This window comes from Tenrec ecaudatus, chromosome 10, assembly GCF_050624435.1.
Source record: "Tenrec ecaudatus isolate mTenEca1 chromosome 10, mTenEca1.hap1, whole genome shotgun sequence".
Taxonomy (NCBI): Eukaryota; Metazoa; Chordata; class Mammalia; order Afrosoricida; family Tenrecidae; genus Tenrec; species Tenrec ecaudatus.
Genome location: NC_134539.1, coordinates 108,954,559 through 108,974,488, shown reverse-complemented (window position 1 = coordinate 108,974,488; position 19,930 = coordinate 108,954,559). Strand labels below are relative to the sequence as shown.

At 53.9% G+C, this 19,930-nt stretch overlaps 1 protein-coding gene across 1 annotated transcript in view; it reads left to right on the top strand.

Moving 5' to 3' along the window:
- RAP1GAP2 (RAP1 GTPase activating protein 2) overlaps nucleotides 1-19,930 on the top strand; it is a 273,779-nt gene that overhangs the window by 138,550 nt on the left and 115,299 nt on the right. The window contains exon 4 of the mRNA XM_075559607.1: nucleotides 9,840-9,924. Within this exon, the coding sequence (XP_075415722.1) occupies nucleotides 9,840-9,924 (85 nt within the window). The remainder of the gene's footprint in view (nucleotides 1-9,839; nucleotides 9,925-19,930) is intronic.

Genomic DNA, 19,930 nt, shown 5'->3' with positions numbered 1-19,930 from the left:
TCGTAGGCCCTGAATAATTTTCCTTTAGAATGTTCCGCCTGGTTTCTGTCTGGTGCGGCTGGGGCTTTTTTGCCGACACAGGTCTTTGGATCCTCTGTGACACCGTGTGGGGCCGATCTGCTGTCTGCATTAGGCTGAGCTCTCAGTGTTCCCAGAGACGAAGAACCTTGAGTTCCGGGAAATGGTGTGGATTCTCTCTGTGGTTATCAGTCGCTGTGTAACAAACCACTCGTAAACGCACTGATGGAGAATGGGAACCAGCCCTTGGATCATGCCCCCAGCAAGCCCTGGGGGTGGGGATTCAGGTAGGGCCCAGCGGGCGGGGATGGCTCACTTATGCTTCACGGTGTCATGGGCCTCATGCCTGGTGTGGTTCGAATGGCTGGGCATGGCTGGTATTGCTCAAAGGGAGACTTCGTGCCCTTGGCCTTGGTTCTTCTTGCTTTCTGCTTTCTTTACCTCGTGGCCTCTGCTGGCACGGAAATATCTAAGATCTTTTCGGTACTCAGACTCCTGGGACCTGGGCTGGGATGGCTGGGCCAGCTGGGAGTTGGCTGGACGTCCCTCCGCATGGCCGGCTTGGGTTGGGTTCCTCACAGGATGGCCGTCTAGGGGAGTCCAGCTTCCACATGACACTGCCTTCCTATTGAGCTTAGGTTCCCAGACTTATTTTGTCTACCGCCTTCTTTTCAGAAAAACAAAAATGACTCAGAATCCTTCTTGCCAATTAAAGGCGTCTGTCCTTTAGCCCATTCTCCAGGATCAAGTGCAGGCCTTGCAGCCCCTCCCCCTGATCCAGTGGTGGGATTCCGCCCATTCACACTGGTTCAGTAAAACCGATCGATACCTAAATTTTGGATGAACTCAGCAAGCCACTTATTAAAATGGTACCTGTAATCAGGGTTCTCTCGAAATGAGTGGAAATCTCAAATTTACATTCCTTACTCTTTCTTAAGGTTCATTTGTGCAACAATGTCTTGTAAGCACCAGGAGGAATGTTCATTCCGTTGATAGGTATATGGAATTAGACGGAACTCTGCTTACAGTATTCATCCATTTCATAAAACTCATTATACTTTGCTGAAATACTACATTTTTACCACTCTTGCGTTTTCTACCTCAGTAAACAAACATAGAATGTAAGAGAAACTGTGCCAAGCAACTAGAGGGGCCACGCTGTCATTCTCTTTAGCCTTGTGTTCCACCCCACGTGCTCACGAGATACTGGGAGTGGATGATGCAATTCCCGAAAGCATTCGAAGAACTGAACATCCTGTCAGAATATTCTGCTGTAAGTTCGGCAGAAGCAGAAAGGGGGTTTCCACAGAAGAACATAGTGTTGTCTCAGCCGAGAAGGCTCCTGTTTCGAATCTCACGAACACCATGACGGTTGTCTGATTGGCCTCCCCCTAAAGGAATGGGCTGCTACTCTTCAGTGAGAAGATGGTCAGGGATACACCACACAGCCGAAGATGCTCGGAGGAAAGTGAAGAAGATTGTAGGTGTCGGCGGGGGACGAACACCAATCAAGAAGCAATATGGAAACATCCTAAGTAACAGGCTATTTTTTTGGGGGGTGAGGGTCAGGTATTACCTAACATTGTTATACTAATTTTAAAACTTTTTTTCCCTCCAAAATCATCTTCTTGGGAGCGAATCCAGATATCATATTGTTCCACAGCGCAGTCGCGTCGAGCGGTGTTGTACTAGTACTACTGCAATCAGTCTCAAACCATTCTTTTCCGTCTTGAACTCTTTGACATCAGCTCCCTTTTCATCTGCCCCCAACCCCACTCTGCCCCCGAAACCTGATTCTATTTGCTGTCTCTATAGGCTCATCAATCCTGGGTTTCAGAGACCGAAAAACAGAAAAACATAACAACAAAAATTCATGAGGGTCACCCCAATGATAAAATACATCTGAGATAAACCCCAATATGAACAAACAAGAAACAAAAAAATTACAAAAGAATGTTGAAAGTCTAGGGTTAGGGTTAGGAAAAAAAAAAAGAATGTTGAAAGTCAGATCAGGCCCAAAGTGCATCAGAGGGGGGATCAGCTGACAAGGTTTCACTGTTCAGGCCAGGCTTATCGTTTTGATCTCTCTGCATCTCTCCAGTGCCCTCTGTTTGGTAACCGCTTTCCTCCCATCCTTCTGTTACGGGTAAGGGAAATCACAGGAGGCTTATTTCCTGTGTAGGTCCCGCAATTGTAAGACTTGCTTATAATATCTTCTAGTTTTGTGTACCTCTTTTATTATTCTTATTTAAATAAGAACTGTGTGAAATCATGAACTACTTTCTGGTGTATCGTTTCTGTATACTTAAAGCGGTCATTAGGGCAGCGAATCAGTTGTTAAATATTTGAATCCCATCACTGTCTGGATCATGTCATCGCCCCGCACCCAGGAGGAAAGATTGCCCACTTTGGGAAATACTACCCTAGTGCAGACATTCCCAGAAGAGATTCCTGGATATTTCACAGCTTCTTGTGACTCAGCCTTAGAAGTTACACAATATTTTCGGTTCATTGTATTGGTCAAAACTTAGCAGGGTGTCGGGTGGGCAAGCCAGATCCACGGAAGTGGATACCTTAGAGCACCATGCTGTGTTAGACTGGGTTGACTAGAGAAGCAAATTCATAGACAGTCGTGTATAAGAAAGAGCTCTATAAAGGAGCAATTGCATATTTAAGAAAACATCCCAGCCTGGTCCAGATCAAGTCCATAATTCTGATATTAGCTCATATGTCAAACTCACAAATGCATGCAATGACGCCAAAATGCAGGAAGATCACAGGCCAGTGGGTGGAAAGTCTTGTGGATCCAGTGGTGGTGGAAGTATCCCAGGGCTGGGGTGGGTCTCCATGTGGCTCCTCCAGTCCAGGGTTCTGTTTCTGGAGCTCCATGTGTCTTGTCAGCAGGAAGACGACACAGAGGGGTGTATCTGATCTCCAGTGAGCTATTTATCACTACGGTGCTTCCAAATGAGGCCACCAAGCTGTGATATGATTGACAGGCTAGACTCACCCCTTCGCAAGTTGACAGAGGATTATGTAACTGCCACCCATATCAAGCGAAAAGGCTCACTGGGAGGCCAATTTTGGAGACCAGCTGCCTCAGTGCCCCTCCTCTTTCTCTGTTACCTCTTTCTGGAAGCTTTTTTTGTTCAGAGAGTGAATCCTATGATCTTATTCTATTTTTAATTTTTCATGTGTTTGTCCTTTTCTATTTTTTTTGGAGGGGATGCTTCCTCTGCTCAGGTTTCCAATCTTATTTATAATTCCTAAGATCCCTCTTTTGTACCCTGATCATTCCACTTTAATAGCGTTCTCTCTCTTTGGGTCGTGGATACAATAGCTTATCTCTCTGACGATACTGATATAGAGTAATTTTTGAAGTTTTCTATGGCCCCTTATTGGTTTCCTTTCAGGCTTCGCAATGATTTCGGTGTCTGTTCCACAGGTTGGAAACTTCCCTCAGATGTCTGGGCATCCTTGGCTTTCCGTACCCGTACCTGAGTTGGGAGCTCTTTGGGAATGGGGGGGACTTGCCACCCACCTGGTGCTTCTATGCCGAGGACTTTCTTGCTCAAATAGCAAGCTGCCATTTCCATCGAAGGAGTCCGGATCCTAGCTTTCCGTAGAGATTATTCAGAGCCTCTCAATAAGCCGTGTCCTGTCCAGCTGTGGTTCCATTTCTTTGGAGGGGAACCCTTGGTGAGGTAGGGAGACTTGTTTGGGGGATGGCCAGTGACCCGGGGTGGGGTGAGGTAACCAAAGACTCAGTGTCCCAACTGTCCAACACTCTCCTTTGTTTCCCAGCTGGCATCTCCGATGCAGGCGCCCTCGAGCCTTCTGGGGCTCTATGGAATGAGGTGTCCACTGGTCCACACCTTCCTTTCGTGTGCCCACTCAGGTGGAGGTTTCCCCCACTCTGCCAAGGTAGTTACCCTCTGCCCCGTGTCCATCACCCACATACCTGCAACTTCCCGAATTCTGCATTTCTCCTTTCCATTATGTCTGTCCTTGTGAGTTTGGAATCCACCCCCCACATCCCCCGCTTGAATAAAAAACTAAACAGTTATTTTAAGGGTCTTCTGAGGGAGTGAGATTCAGGTACACGTACGTGGCCGGTCTGGCATATTCATCCTACAAGTCTCAGCGGGATGAATAATCTGTCTTTCTCTGAAACCAAACCAAAAAACCCACTCACTGCCATCGGTCAGTCCCGACTCATAGTGGACTGAGAGGCCTGAGCAGAACTCACAGTGGGCTTCCAGGCTGTCACTGTCCGTGGGAGTAGAAAGCCTAGTCTTTCTCCCTGTTGCCCTCCAGCTGCCTGGAACCCTGGGGTCCTCCTGTGTGTCAGGGCAGAGCTGGTCCCACGGGGTTTCCCATGGCTGTTGCAAGTAGCTCACCAGGCCTTTCTTCTCTGGGGAGATTCGAACCTACAACCTCACGGCGAGTATCTGAGTGTGCAATGGGTGGGGCTGCGATCAGAAAGGTCAGAAAGTCTGAAAGACGGGGCTTTCTACTGTAGACAGTTCCAGTCTCAGAAACTCACAGGGACAGTTCTACCCTGTCCTCAAGGGTCGCTGTGAGCCAGCCACAACCCGGTGGCATTGAGAGTCTCTCTCTCTCGTCTCAAAGGAAATAAGAGAAGGGGTTTATCGCTGTGTAGAAATGGTCTTGTATGGAGATATACATCATAGACATGAGCCGGGTGAGCAATACCAGGAGCTGCCTGCATTCACTGGCCAGGATAGGAAGTACAGGCAGCTGTTACAGTGCTGGGGTTCTGAGACCCGGTGACACCGTGGTTTTGCCATGTTGTGTTATGAAGCTTTCTGAAGCTGTGACCTTCAGCTGTGATCTTCACTGGCCGCCTTTGATGGGTTATGATATAGCTCCCTCCACTGAGGCCCGGGAGTGCCAAGCAAAACCCACTGGCCACGTGAGGGGACCCGCTTAGTCTGCAGTTTGCCAACGAGGCAGAGTGATTTCAGGGCTGGGTGGCTGTAGCGTGTGGCTTCAGGTCTCGGGACAGGAGGTGTCTGGCCCGTGGCTGCCTTCTGGGCCGGCTCCCCCTCCCCTGGCTTCCACCCTCCACACCTTACTGCTAAGCTACTTTCCCTCACCTTTCCTTTCCTGCCCCATTGGTGGGCCCCTGTTCCTCCATACTTTTTAGCCCCACACGTTCTCCCCAGGGAGGCCCTGGGGGGCACAAAGGAAAGATGGGAGACTTGAATACACCCAGAGGCATCTTGGAGGAAAGGCCTGGTGATCTTCTGAGAAAACATCTATGGGGATCGTTTGTGGCAGGGTTCATTTTATCTGTGACACACGGCGTGGCCTCACCTCCACCTCCATCCTCGCCACACCTGTCTCTCTGCTCAGGCTTCAGTCTCTCCTCATCCCACCTGGGTGTCCCCAGGTTGCCCGACTCGCCACCTGTCCAGAGCGAACGCTTTATCACCTGCCTATTGCAGGGTCCCTCCTCCGAAGTCTGAGTCATCAAGCAGGGCACCCTCCTCTCTGACACCGGCGTCTTTCTGAGGTCTTGGGCTCCCTCTTCCACCTTTACTTGCTCTTAGTCGCTGCATCCTCTGAGATGTGCCGCAGACCCCTCCTTCCCTTTCTGAGTCCAGGACCACAGTTGAGCCCCTCCCAGGACGTTTCTTCCTCTGCGTGTCCTCTCCTAGCCACTCTGGTCTCCGCTCTGCTGCCCACCACAGCCCTGGCAGGGAGCTTTGAAGAGCACAGTGCCCTGGCCCGGACCTGCCGCTTCCTCTGAGACAGGGTTCATGTTTCTTAGTGCCTGGTTCCCAGAAGCCAGCTGTTCCCAGACCACCGCCATCACTGCTGCCCTGCCTGCCTGCCGCCTGTATCTATTGCTTAGTATATACCATTAACTGGCTCTGTTTTTAAAGTTCAAATCAGCTGATATTTTAGGACGTCAATGTTGACAAAATAACGACCAAAGGAAAATCAGGTCACCTGCCTTTGACCGAGGTGCCCGGCGTGGGTTGCATGCTGGGCCGCCAACCACAAGGCTGGCAGTTCAAAAGCACCAGCCACTCCTGAGATTGCAAAGCTGGTGATGGCCTGCCAGAGCCTGTCCTCTGCCCAGGGGAAAGAACCCCGCAGAGTGGAGAACCAGCATCACTTGGCGCGGCCTGGGCCCTCGGGCTGAGTCCCTCAGGCCCATTGATACCGGCTCTCGCCACTCCTCAGCATGGACTCAGAAAATAACCAGCAGCCACCAGAACCAGAGCCAGTTTCTGCCCGCACCCTGTTCCGCAGCAGCCAGAGTAGGTGGAGCGGCTCCACGGGGTTTTCCACAGCTACCTTTTCAGAAGGAGATGGTCAGGCCTTTCTTCTGAGTCACCCCCGGGAGGACTTGGCCCTCCAATCTTAGCCACCGGGCACTGGATAATACCACAGTAGCTCTATACCAAAACATCTATTTCCACATCTTTTAGTTTGCACAAGCTCAGTGACATTAATTCTGTTCAGCATACTGTGCGGCCACCAACCACCCCATTCAATTTCCAAGGTTTTCCGTCATATTTAACAGAAGTTCAGTGTACCCTAGGCAACATCCCTTCTCTCCCTTTCTCCGGCTCCAGGTAACCACTAATGGACTTGGATCTCCAGAAAACTCGCTGCCACCAAGTGGACGCTGAATCACCGCGACCCTGTAGGACGGGGTAGAACTGGCCCTGTGGGTTTCTGAGACTGTCGCTGTGTACAGGAATAGAAAGCCTCATCTTTCAACAGTGGGGCGCCTGGTGGTTGTGAACCGCTGACCTTGCAGTGAGCAGCCCAATGGTTAACCGCGATGCCACCACACACTGGTTTATTCTGGATGCGTCGTAGATGTGGTCAACCTCATCCAGCCGCCTCGACCACACTTAACGCAACCTTTTTGTTCCCTCCCGTGTCTTCCCTCCGGTCTTTGCATCCTCCATCGCCAGTCCCTCCTCCTTCCTGTTCCTGTTGTGCCCCTGTGTGGGTCTCAGACCGTGTGTCCCTAGGATATTTGACTGGGTTTCATGAGAGGGGCTGTTTCCAGTCTCCGGGGACATGATTGACATCTGTGGGTGACCAGCGCGTGGTTACATAGGTGACATCAAGGCGCCGGCCTTCACTAATGATTTACTATTTGCCTGTCATAAATGAGAGCAGGTTCAAGGTTACCCCTTGATCTGATCGGGTCTGTTTCACCTTCTGGTGTTTGATGTGCTTACCTGAGTGGGAGGTGGAGGGGTGGGACGGCACCAACCCCATAGCTCTGACTCTGCTTATCTCTGCACCGGCGAGTGACGGGGCCGGCTGTCCCGGCTGTCCTTGGGAGTGTGGCTCCCGTGCTGGTGTCCTTGGTCACGAGGCCCGGGGCTGGACCAGGTTGAGCACAGCTAATCCGGGAAGGATCGGTGAGGTGGAAGCAGGAGCTTTGATCCTTCTTGGTTTTGTACTTCTGGCTTTACAAGGCCAAAGCCTGAACCCGGGGTTTGGGCAGCTCGCTCTTAAATACCCGCCGCTGGCCCGGAGAAGGGATGGCTGGGGTGGGGATGGTGTCACATGGCCCACACACCCCCTGGGCCCGCCACCTGGGCCCTCTGGGTACCACGGCAGGCTAGATTTCAAGTTGTGACAAAGGGTTTGTTGCACTCTGGGTTCTGATCTCTTGGAGTGTGCGGACCAGGCTTTCTGCACTCCCCTGCCCTGAGTCTCGGACAGAGCCCTGGCGTTGGCATAAGGCCGTAACCAAAACCAATGCCGACTCATATCGACTCTACAGGCTGGGGCAGCACTGCCATGGTGAGCTTTTGGGAGTGTAAAAGGAGTAGAAAGCCCACGTTTTCTCCCTCAGAGCGGCTGGTGGTTTCGAAGCTTCTGGTTAGCAGCCCAATGCGTTACCGCTAGGCCCCCAGGGCGCCTCATCAGGTCGCTATGCCACTAGAGTTCATTCCTGCGCTGGCACCACCCAGGCTGTGAGCCCCACAGGTGAGCCACCTCATCCTCCACTTAGGGTGAGGCTCCCCCTCTCTGCTCACCGTCCCCGCCTTTCTCTCAACATGAGAAGCAACAGCTGCAATCAGGACAGGGCAGAGGGGTGGGAGGGGTGAGCCTGGGCAGAGCCGCTCTGTTGGACCCCATGAAAATCCCAATATCCATCCGTGAAGTGGGGAGAGGCTGGTGGTTCTTGCTGAGAGCTGGCAGGATCTGGTTCATTCGTGTGTGTGTGTGTGTGCGCGCGCGCGCTGAGTCTTGGCTGTGCTGGTTAGCCTCTGGGTTAAGAGACAGAGGGCCCCTCTGGCCATCACCGAGACCAAGGTCTGGACAGGAGACCTGGAAGGGAGATGCAGCCACGGACCCCGGAGGTGGGTGTGGCTGAGGTTGCTGGGGCCAGATGGCTCCCGTGTCAGTCAAGCCAGGGGTTCTGGCGGCCTCCTTATCTACCTGCTCTGAGGACAAACTCGTAGGAGTGACTGATCCAGGGTAGACAGGGCTCTGTGGGGCCCTGCCTGGTTTCTTGGGTCTTCCAGGTGTCTGAACACCTGCTCGGTAGAGGAGTCCTGTGACCCCGTCAACCTCAAGCCTGCTGTCTCCCCTGTCTTCGGCTCCACCTCCATTCCGATTTTTTCTTCCTTGATCTTGGTCTTGCTGAGATGGGATCCATAGAGCCACTGTGGCTGGTGCCCTGTGGTCTGAGGGGCACAGGCTGGGGCCAGAGATCCTTCTGGAAGCAGGAGGTCCGGGCTCTCCTGGGAGGACCGGGCTTCTTTTAGGAAGAGGCTTGAGACTGGAGCTGCAGCTCCAGCTGACAGGACACGGGCTGATTGGGGTGTGCAAAAGCATCCTCTCAAGGTGACTTGGGGATCTTCTGGCCATTTTTAAATAGGGACCCAGGCCCTGAGCCTACTCTTCTGATGACTCCAGGGGTGCCCTGGAGAAGGAGAGAACTGCAAAGCCAGGGCCTCCGACAGCCCAGCCCTCTCTTCTCAGGCTCCTTAACATCATTACCCTTGTCTGCTCTGTGCCCCCCCACTCTTCTCACCCCCCCAACCCGATGGAGGCAGGGTGAGGCCAGGACACCTGAGTCCCTGGGCCGGGGATTCCCCAGGTCTGTCCAGCTGGCCCTGTTGCATAACTGTTGCTGAGAAGGCTTATCTCACCCCAAACATTCCGCCTGGTGACCGGGCTGTTAACAGCCCCGCCACCAGCAAGCGCCAGATGGGAAGTGGGGAGTGTGTGCGAGTAGGGAACCTGTCGCAGTCATGTCGTCATGGTGATGCAACTCTGTTTAGCTGCCCCACCACCATCCCAGCCAGCAACAGCCTAAAATAAGTCTTCTCTGCCACTCACACAGCAGGCAGCCTCATCCTGCCCAAGTCTGTGTGTGTGTGTGTGTGTGTGTGTGTGTGTGAAGGGACTGAGGGGCTGGAGGATCAATCCCCAACGATGACCCTTCCTCTTCTTCTTCTCAGCCCCGAGCCCTGTATCTCTCCGACCAGTGTTCTCACACTCCAGCAGGACGCACGCGGGCATGGAAACACAGATGCCCGGGCCCCACTGCCACAGGTCCTGGTGTGCACCTGAGAGCTGGATGGCTAGCACTTCCCAGGTGATGCTGTCACTGACGGTCCAGGTGCAGCACTTGGGGTCACATAGCTCTGCTTTAGAATGTAGGAGGTCACAGCAAAGAACATGCACCCCACTCTTTGTTTTCTGTCTCACGTGCATTACCCTGTGCCCTCAAACTCAGTGCTTGCCAAGGAAAGAGGCGGGCAGTGGGCAGGCCCTCACTCACCAGATCTCTGTTCCCTCCACAGGAAGCAGGAGCTGGCCAACAGCTCAGATGTGACCCTCTCAGACCGGCCGCTGTCCCCGCCTCTCACTGCGCCTCCCACCATGAAGGTAAGGGGCTGAGAGTTGGGGAGGGGGAGGGAAGGCATGTGGGGAGGGTGTATATAGGAACCATGACGTCACCTTGGTTGCAGGTCCAGCTGCGGTCCAGCGGGGCCTGGGCAACTTGGCACCTCTGAGACAGCATCTAATGAAGCTGCAAGGGTGTGGTGGGAGGGCATGGCTGCAAGATGCAGGTGCTTATGCCCAGGGTGGTGAGGGCATGACCCTGCAAGGGGTCAGCAGGGCCCTTGGCCACGAGGGAAGGGCCCTGTGGAGCAGAGGGGCTCAGGTGGGAGGAAATGGGGCAGCATAGAATACAGTGGTGGCTTAGGAACCAGCCACCCAGGACTGGCTTGAGCTGGGGGTGGAGAGGGAGGGCTCCTGTGAGATGAGACCCCCATGGACCTTAAATGACACCCCCATGCTGCTCTCCCTGCCTCTGTCCCTGCCTCCTCATCCCTGTGGTAGAGTTGTCTCAGAGACTGAGGTGGGGGACCAGTAGTTTTTTTTCCCCACGGGCACTTCCTTCATAAGTCTGTGTCCTGGGGAGACCACAGCCCAGGCCCCAGGCCCAGGCCCCTCTCATTCCTGCGAGCAGCAGGGGACAACCCTCTCCTCCCTCCACCTTCTTACCTTCCACCCCCCCCAACCCCCCAGCAGGATGCCCCATAGGCCTGCGCTGCCCTCAGGGGGACTGCAGGTCCAGTGTCCCTGTCTAGGCCTCCCTCTCTCACACTTTGCTCTAAAGAAGTTACCTGCCTTGTGAATCATCTGAGGGGACAGCTAGGCCAGCCCCCATTTCTGTCCCAGGGCTCTGCTAGGGGGTAACTCACAAGGAAGCAATGGGCTATCCATTTCCCGCTGCTGCCTCCCCCTCCCTGACCCAACCTAGTGCAAAGTCACACCCCAGAGAATGCAGACAAAACCTACCCATCTTTCCGTTCCTGTTCCATGTGGACTCCCTAACAGGAGCAAGGCCATGTGGTGTGGGAAGGGCAGCCAGAGCCTGCCCTGCTTGGATTAGGTGTCCCGAAGTGAGTGGCCACAGGGCTGACTGAGGACAACTCTGCTTTCCTCCTGGTGGTGTCTCCAGAGGGCACTGAAGCTCCGACCAGCTTCCCCGGCCTGGTCCCAGGTGTTGGGATCTGAGCTGGGTACTGGTGTTGACTTGTGGGTACAGAGTAATACTGAGAATCCTGCCACCATTCTGAGCTCCAGCCCAGAACTTGCCTTTGTGCTCAGGGATGGCATGGGTTTTCCAGGGAAACTTGCAGAGTCCAAGGAGGGGTGGCTGAGTCCTCTTGGCAGGCTTCACTCACTCACTCACTCACTCACTCACTCACTCACTCACTCACTCACTCACTCACTCACTGAATCCATCCAATGCCCAGTATTTATTTGAATGCTGTAATAGTCAGAACTCTTGGTGGAGAGTGACAGAAACAGAATTCAGTTTGGCTTAAACATAAAAGGAAATATATTGCCTTTGTAATGGCCAGTCTGGACCACAGGCATGACTGCGTCCATGAATCGGTCTCTTTCTGCCTCTCTGCTGTTTGTCATGCTCTTTCTCTGTGGAGTCAGGATGGTGACAGCAATCCCCCCCCCCCCCCCCCCATCGTCCCCTCAGCCATAACCCGTAAGAGTATCTGTTTGGCAGTAGTTCTAACAAAAAGCCCCAGGGGTAGAGCTTATTGGCCTGGCCTAGGTCACATGCTTCTCTCTGAACCAATCATTATACTGGAGAGATAGAAGGCACTGATTGGCCAGGTTGCAGTCTCATGCCCACCCGCCTAAACTGTGAGAGCTGAGAGTGGGGAAGGGCAGGGCTGGAGTGAGCAGGGTGGTCCAGACCAGCAGCTTTCCAGCACGAGAGTGGTTGATGAGGTGCGAGGTCCTGTGCTGGAGGCTGGGAGGCTGGGAACGAACAAAACAGTTTTGGTCCCTGCTTTCCTGGAGCCTGTAGTCTTCGCTTAGGAGAGAAAAGTCGAGGGGGCGGGGGGCGGGGGGGGGGCGCCGGGCGGGGATTCATCTCAAGAATGAAGGACCGCAACGTGGGATGAGTATTCTAAAGAAGAAGTAAGAGTAGCTCCGGAGAATGTACCGGGAGTTGAAGGGTACCTGCTCTAGTCTTGAGGAGGGTCAGGGAGGGCTTCTTTGAGAAACGGGTGTTTAAGCTGAGCCGTGAGGGTTGAGTAGGAGTTAGTTTGGCAAAGGTGGGATCAGGAGGAGGATGCTCTAGATCCCTGGAACCCAAAGCGAGGCCAAGGAACCAGCCCTGGGTTCTCTCGAATTACCTTTAGAGCAACTCTAGAAAGGAAGACCCTCAGCCACACCCCAGACTTCCTGAGCCAGAATCTGCATTTCACTAAGGTCTCCAAATGATCGGTGTGCCTGTAAGCCTGAGAGGCACCGCTGGGGCATCACACACAGGCCGAGGGGGGCGTGCAGTGGAGGAAAGGGCAGAGGGCCCCACGGGCGGGCTGGAGGAGCCAGGGTTAGCAGCTGAGGCTGGGCATGTGGGCAGGTGGTGGCCAGAACAAGCAGACATTGGGAACAAGCAGATTTTGGAGTTTCGTCTGCCAAAGGGCACCGGAGCCATTGATCTTCCGCAGAGGAGCAGAGGGTGGGACTTCTGAAGACCCTCCTGGCCGTTGTGTGGAGAAGGCGTGAGAGAGAGCCGAGGGCAGGCTGACAGATGAGTGGAGGGTTGTCATGGTTGTCCAGGCAGGAGAGGATGGGGACCTGACTCACGTCTACAGACTTCAAGGAGGTAGGCTGAGGAGCTTCGAGGCTTGGAGGAGACAGAGAAAGAAAGGATGATGTATGGGTCAGGGGCAGCTGGATTCATGGGGCAGCTGTTTGCAGAGATGAGCTGGGTGCCAGTGGGGTGTGCGGGGGCACTACATTCTCAAGGCTCCAAGTTTACGACGCTTGGAGCTTGAGGGATAGACCCCTGAGCAGCTGGGTATTTGGGGCTAGACTCAGAAGAGTCTGAGCCCGATCTCCCAGACGGGGGCCTCCCGAGGCAAAGGGCGGAGCGGGAAGCAGAGAGCCTCCTCCATGTCCAGCTGACCCTGGGGGTCTGCGGAGGCGAAGGGGTATTGCATAGTGTCCAGCGCTGCCCAACGACCAGGAATGAGGAGGGTGCAGTGACTGCTGGGTTTATGGCCCGGGAGGGCACACAGTGACCTCTGGGTTTATGGCCCCAGGGTCGCAGATGAGGGCAGTTCAGAGCAGGAGGAGGAGATGGGCAGCTGGCAGGCATGCGCTGAGCATGGTGGACGGGGAAAGTCAGGTACCGACGTTGCCTCCAAGCTGGGCAGAGCTGAGTGTCGGGACAAGCCGGGAGGAAGGTGCCAGTGTGGCATGAGGAGACGCAAGAGAGAGCGGCAATGTGGGCCACACGATGGGGTTCTGAGGCAGCATCGTGTTGATTCATTCCCCAGACACGGACAAACACCTCTGCCCAGTGCTTGGCCCTGCTGTTTGAGACTGGGGGGTGGGGGCATGGAGAGGGTTGGCCCAGGGCCCAAGGGGATCAGGCTGGCCTGGGCCGAGTTCCAGACAGGCCCGGGGCAGAGAAGCAACCCGGAAGGAAACCTCACTGACCAACCCATTGTCCATTTCCCCCTGCCACTGTCCAAACACGCTGTCCTTTGCCTCCTGGGAGGCTGTTCAGGGATTTCCCGCCAGCACTCTACTTTCCAGAGACCTGTGATGTGGAGGGCTGGGGGTGTCCTTGGGGACCTGGAGACTGCAGCCCTCCCGGGGTTGGTGCTGGGACCTGTGTATGTGTCGTGCTTGAAGGTCAGTGTCTTTGTAACGGGTTCGGGTGCCTTCGGTGGCTGTGGTAGGAGTTTGTCTGCAGTGAGGCAGTTGTCCTCTTTGGGCAAAGCTAACTGGGCACGGATGGGATGTCCAGCCATCGGATGGGGCTCTAGCCCCAGCGGCCGCATTCTCTTGGTGAGAGTGCACTTACGAAATGCTATGGCAGTCCCGATATGGAGGGACTGGCTCTTCCCCTAGATGGAGTTTCTAGAGGGTTGGGGTGGGTGTCTGGTAGACACTGGCCATGTGTTGACCAGACTGATGGGGGCAGGGACTTTGAAACGGCTCCGACCTCTTTGGTTCTGTTCGCATCTTGTATCCCAGCTGGCGCCCTGCCTCCAGGTAGTCCTTTTCTCAGTTGAACCCCGAGACGTGTTTTTTAAACTGTGGCCAAAGAGCCGCCCTTCCCCACGATTCTCCTCACTCTGCTGACCTGGGTCTCCACCTGCTTTACTGACCCCTCCTCCAATGCCCTCCACTTATTCTTGCACGTTGAGGTCTGAGACATCCTGGGGTGAAGGCTAGACCCTCTCTGAGGGTCTCTGGGCCTCTCCCCAGGCCACCACATGACTCTAATCTGCACCCTCCAAGCATCTGGATAGCCCAGGTGGACCTCACCTGGTTCCCTTGGCAATGCAGGCCTGAGGTAGGCTGGACCTCTGACCGATTAGCTTAGTAGTCATAGAATGTCAGGGACGGACGGCCCATTTCCTCTGTAAGTAAACCGGAGTTTGAGCGAGAGACAGAAAATGCCCTGCGAGGTCCCACCGCAAGGCAGTGTGTTCTTCCTATGGGATGAGTCCAGTTCTCAGTCAAACCATCCCACTCCTCACGCACAGGGGCAGCCCCTCTTCTCGTGACTCCCTCTACTTTTGACCCCTAGCTGCGGGTCTCCCTCACCCCATGCCCCCATGCCTGCTGCAACCAGTCCTCTGCCCACGCTCCCTCACCTCTGTTGCTTGCATTCTTCCAAGGATTTTCCCCACTCCTGATTGAAGCTGGAGGAAAGCGGCCCAAAGAGATGCTGAGCAGCAGCTGGGCCCAGTGAGCACTCAGCTCCCAGCCAGACACAGGCTGGGGACTGAGCAGGGTGGGCTGAGAACGGGCCTGGGGTTGCTCCCCTTGGAATGCTGCTGGCTTCCGGGGCTGCCTTTTCATGGTCGGCTCTTCATGCCCAGATGGACCAACAGACAGTTAGTGGGGGCTCCTGGGTACTCCAGCATTATATCAGATCTTGTGGGTCCTTGACCGTCAACCAACCTGCAGCCTACAGGGGCCTTAACCAAGCAGAAGACAGCAGGTGGCTCAGCAGGTGGCAAGCTATCTGCGCTGTGGCTTCTCCGGCAGTAGAAAGGCGTGGGGGAAGACTTCTCGGGCGGTGGCATCAGGGACGGAAAGGCTCCCATGGCCAGCAGGGCGGTTGGGCTAACCTACCAGGACCTTCTCCTGCAAGCTCCCTGGACTGTGTGAAAAGCTGGGTCCGACCTGCCTTCTTCCTGCTCAGCTCACAGCAGGCACATAGCGCCTTGTGCTGCAGTTGGGTATGTTTGGACTTGACCTGTGTTGGTCTGAACACACACTTTGCTGGAGCCCCACCAGACTCTGGGATGGGCTGGGTGGCTGGGCTGTGACCCTTCCCCAGTGCTCTCCTTCCCTCTTCATGCCAGTCTTTTTCAGAGGGGGAGAATGGAGCTCCGGGGTCCCATGGTCCACTCAAGCATGCTTCCTGTGGGGCTAAGCTCTCCACACCTCATCACTGTCTGCAGCGACCCTTCCAGGCCAGGCCAGTGGGCATGTCGTGTCGGGTCACCTGTGTTTGGGAAGAACATGGCCCGCAGAGAGCCTGCTCGTCTCCACACCTTTGGGCTGAGCTGTACCTCCCAGGATGCATTGCCCGCCAGCTTGTGTCTGTTCTGGGGTCAGGATTCCTTTTCTAGCTCACGGTGCTGCCCCAGGCTGGACTCTCCTTCTTCGGTTTCTCTAGGGAAGCCACCCACTCTGACAGTGTTCAGTCAAGGGATCTCTCCATTTCGCCTGGACGAGGCCAGGAGCATTTGTGGAGGGATGTTGGGAGCCTTCCTGAGCTGGCTCCCGGAGGATGCAAGAGCATCAACGAGAAACCTCGGTCTCCTCCCTTTTTGCAGCAAGGACGTGAGAGTTGGGGCACATGTTTGATCCTCCCTATTATATATGCATTAGGAACCTGGGGATATAGTGGCCGTGCCTTGCTAACTCAAGGTCAGCGCTTCGAAACCACCAGCCGCTCCACAGGAGAAATAAGGGCTTTCCACTCCCGTGAAGAGTGACAGTCTCAGAAACTCACAGGGGCAGTTCTACCCTGCCCTATAGGGTCACTATGAGTTGGCATTGGCTGAATGGCAGCGAGTATGGTTTTGTGGCTTATTCTATCCACTGAAGTCCCTGCCTGGTACAAACTGTCTTTGTGCTTGACTGCTAACGTGAAGGTTGGAAGTTCAAGTCCACCCAGCAGCACGTTGGGAAAAAGGCCTGGTGATCTGCTTCAGAACATCAACCAGGAAGACGCAGTGGCACACACACTCCCCTGACCCAGACGGGGCCTCCTCAGGCCACAGCGGGCTCAGCGGGCTGCCGTTCTGCCATCCTCTCTGCATGGCTTTCCACTGGGTCTCTGGTGCAGGCTCATTTCAAATGTGCCCTGGCTGAGTGGGTCTCGTCTCTGCACGGGCACCATCGATGGATGGCACTGCTCCAGAGAGTTGGCTGTGACAGGTCAACTCCCAGCTCTCAAACTCTCTGCCATCGAGTTGATGGCGACTCATGGGGACCCCGTAGGACTGGGGAGAACTGCCCCTGTGGGTTTCCAAGACTGTAACTCTTAATAGGACTAAAAAAACCCATCTTTCTCTCTTGGAGTGACTGGTGGTTTTGAACTGCTGCCCTTGTAGATCACAGCCCAACTCATAGCCACTACACCACCAGGGCTCCCACTCTTTCTAGAAGACCCTTTATTGCACATAGGCCCATGGACAAGGGAGCCTAGAGCAGGGCAGGTGGGATGAAAGTCAGACTTTAAGGACAGACTCATTTGGATACTGAGGTTGCAGGGGCTCCTTTAAGACTCCAAGAACACAAACACATCCACCTGGGCAGGAACCCTCCTCTTGTGTGCGCACCTACACCGAGGTGTGTTTTGTTTGGAGCCTGACTAGTTGATGCTTCTTGTAAGTTATTATGGGTGCAGCTGGGTTTCAGAATGTTTTTATGTCTGTAGGACACATAAGTCACGAGTACTTGTGTGTGTCTAAGAGCCTAACAAGATACAGCTTTACCCCGTACCCCAAACAAGAGTCTCCTGTGACCCCTCCGTAAGCCAAAGGAGGGAAAGCAAAGATGCAATTGCCACTCATTTACAGAGGCAGGACTTCTGAGTGCTCTCAGACTCAAGATCCCCTGTCACGTCTCACCAACTAGCACATAGACCTAAAACCCCGCCCAGGTACCATGTTCACAGGCTCGGAGCACCGTGCTCTGCTGAGGTGTTCACGTAGCTCCCGGGGGAAGGAGCCTGACAGGGAGGTCACACCCATTCACACCCACTGCTCCAGGGTGCACGCTGCCTCTTTAACAAGGCGGGGGGTTGGGGGAACACACACCGCTGAAAACAAATGCTGAACCAGTCTAGTTTGGTTTGGGCTGTTTTTCCAAAAAGTGAAAATCCTCTTCAGATTTCTTTTGGGGATTGAAAGTGGGTATGAATGTGTGTCTTTTGTCAAAGCAGTGGGTGTAAAGCGGCCTCTCAGCACGCAGAGGCCGCAGGTGCAGGACCCCAGGTGCACACCCCGCCTGTTACCACCCCCAGGAAGTCTGCTGCTCCGCCCCCCAGAGGCGTCCAGGGGACTTGCAGGCCCAGGACTGAGTTTAAATGGAATCCTGTCCTCGGTACTCCTTTGTGTCTGTCTTGGTGGGATGCCCACGAGAGTCAGCCATGCTGCTTGTGTGCGTGACGACTTTTTTTTTTTTACTGCTGAGTTATCCCATTGTATGAATGGACCAAAATTTGCTTACCGACGTTCTGCTCAGGGACATTTGGATTGTTCCCAGTTTGGGGCGATAGTGATTCGCCAAATGCTATGAACCTTCTGGGTGTGTTTGTTGGTTTTGAGGTTGTTGTTGTTGCAGGGGAGGGCATGCGTTTTTGTTTTTTCACTTTTCCTAGGTAAACATCTAAGAGTGAAATGTTAGATCAAAGGGTAGGTGCCTATTTATTCTGTCTGAAGCTGCCAAGCTCTTTGCCAAGTGGCTTTACCACTTACTAGTCCCACCAGCAGCATCTCCGCGTCCTGGTGGCTCCACTTCTCTGTCCACATTTGCTATTGTCAGCCTTTCACGTTTAGCCACTCTCTCGTGAATGTGTCATGGTATAATTTCGGAGCATCAACGTGTGTCTTTCTGATGACTACTGCTGCTGACCACTTTCCCCGTGTTCACTGGCCATTCTGGGGACTTCTTTTTACCCTTCCCTCCTTTCAACAACTGGACAGGCTGCCTGCCTTCTCTGGGACATCGTGCACAGATGCTGGGTGGACGTTGGTTCCTTTTTTTAGCAGTGTCTTTGAGCAGCAGCAGTTTGAATTTCGATGACGTCTCCTTCGTGGCTGCTTCTTCCTTTATGTTTATAGCTTTCCGTGTCCCAGGACGTCACAGAGCTTTCCTGCCACGTTTCCTGCGAGGCTCGATAGTCTTAGCTGTAGCTCTGAGCTCCGTCTCCATCTACTCTGTGTGTAACGTGATGGCGAGGCCTGCGTTCCTTCACTCCCGTACAGAAACCAGTTGTTATCGCATCTTTTGCTGAAAAGGTGCTCTTATTTCCATTGCGCTCTATGGATACCTCAGTCTACAAAAACCCGGCCAGCTTCTTGGAAGGAGATGCTAGTGATTGTTGTCTAGTAATACGGTGAATGTACTAACTGCCACAGAATTGCACTCCTATAAATGATTAATGAAGTGAATTTTCTGTTTAGTGTATCGTACCATAATTACATAGGATAATTGCTCGACCGTGAACGTGTCCCATATGCTGGTATACTTGTCCCTGTAAGTGATGGCCTACGCTAGATCAGGGGCGGCATGTGTGCAACATTTGGGCCGTCAATCCACTTCCCTGCCCTCGGGGTGCCATCAGTAATGGACCGTGGCCCTCTTTCCCGTGAGCCACCACCGCGCATTTGGAGTTGGCATTTGAGAAGTAAGCCTCCGGCATCTCTGGTGGAAATTGTGGACGGAGCTATTTGTCCGAGGCCCTGCTGCTGGTGAGTGGCAGAGCCAGGATTTGGACTCGGGAGTGTCCTCCTGGTTCTAGCACCTACTCCAAGCGGTTCTGCGTAACTCATTTGAGCAAGTTACTTCCTCTCTCTGATTTGTCTCCTCTTCACCTGTATAGTAGGGACTGTAGCTACCAGAGGGGCGGCTGTGGGGAGTAATAGGTAATCCACGAAACAGTGGCTGGAGTGCCCGGCAGAGGAGGAGCTCAGTAGTTGACTGTGATCATCATGAAGGACATGACCGATCAATAGTACACGCAATAATAATATCGATTAAAATTAGCTATGATGTAATACAACTGTGAGCAGTAACACTATTATTCTTCTTCCCCTGAGAAGCATACAAACAGGGCTTCTCTCTTCAGGCCTCCATCATATAAGAGCGCTTCAGGCCTCCATCATATAAGAATCCCTTGGCTTCTCTCCCATGAGGTCTTGGGCCCCTGAGCCTCCCATTTGATTGTAATAGTGTTGAGATCCTCTACATCCACTACTTAAAACAGAGCTCTGCAGTATATGGTACGTAAATGTTAATGATTCGTATTCTCCCCACGTTTTCCTGCGGCTACCAGGAGTGTAGTTTTCCCTGGGTGCCCGTCACAGAGGGCCCTCTCCATGTCGAATGAACTGGAATGGAAGTTGCGCTATGGGTGGGCGGCCCACCTGAGTTCTGTATGCTCGACTGCAAATCCTGCTTGTAAAGGTGGATGACAATGAGAGGATTGGAACCAGGCGCCACACAAGGATCTAGCCCCAGCAAACTAAGATAGACCCTGGAAAAATGGGTCTTCAGGTGGGAGGATACCTTCTGGCTTCTTCTACTCAGGCTACCCTGAAGGAATCGGGCCACAGGTCAGACAGTCCCCCATGGCTACAGGAAG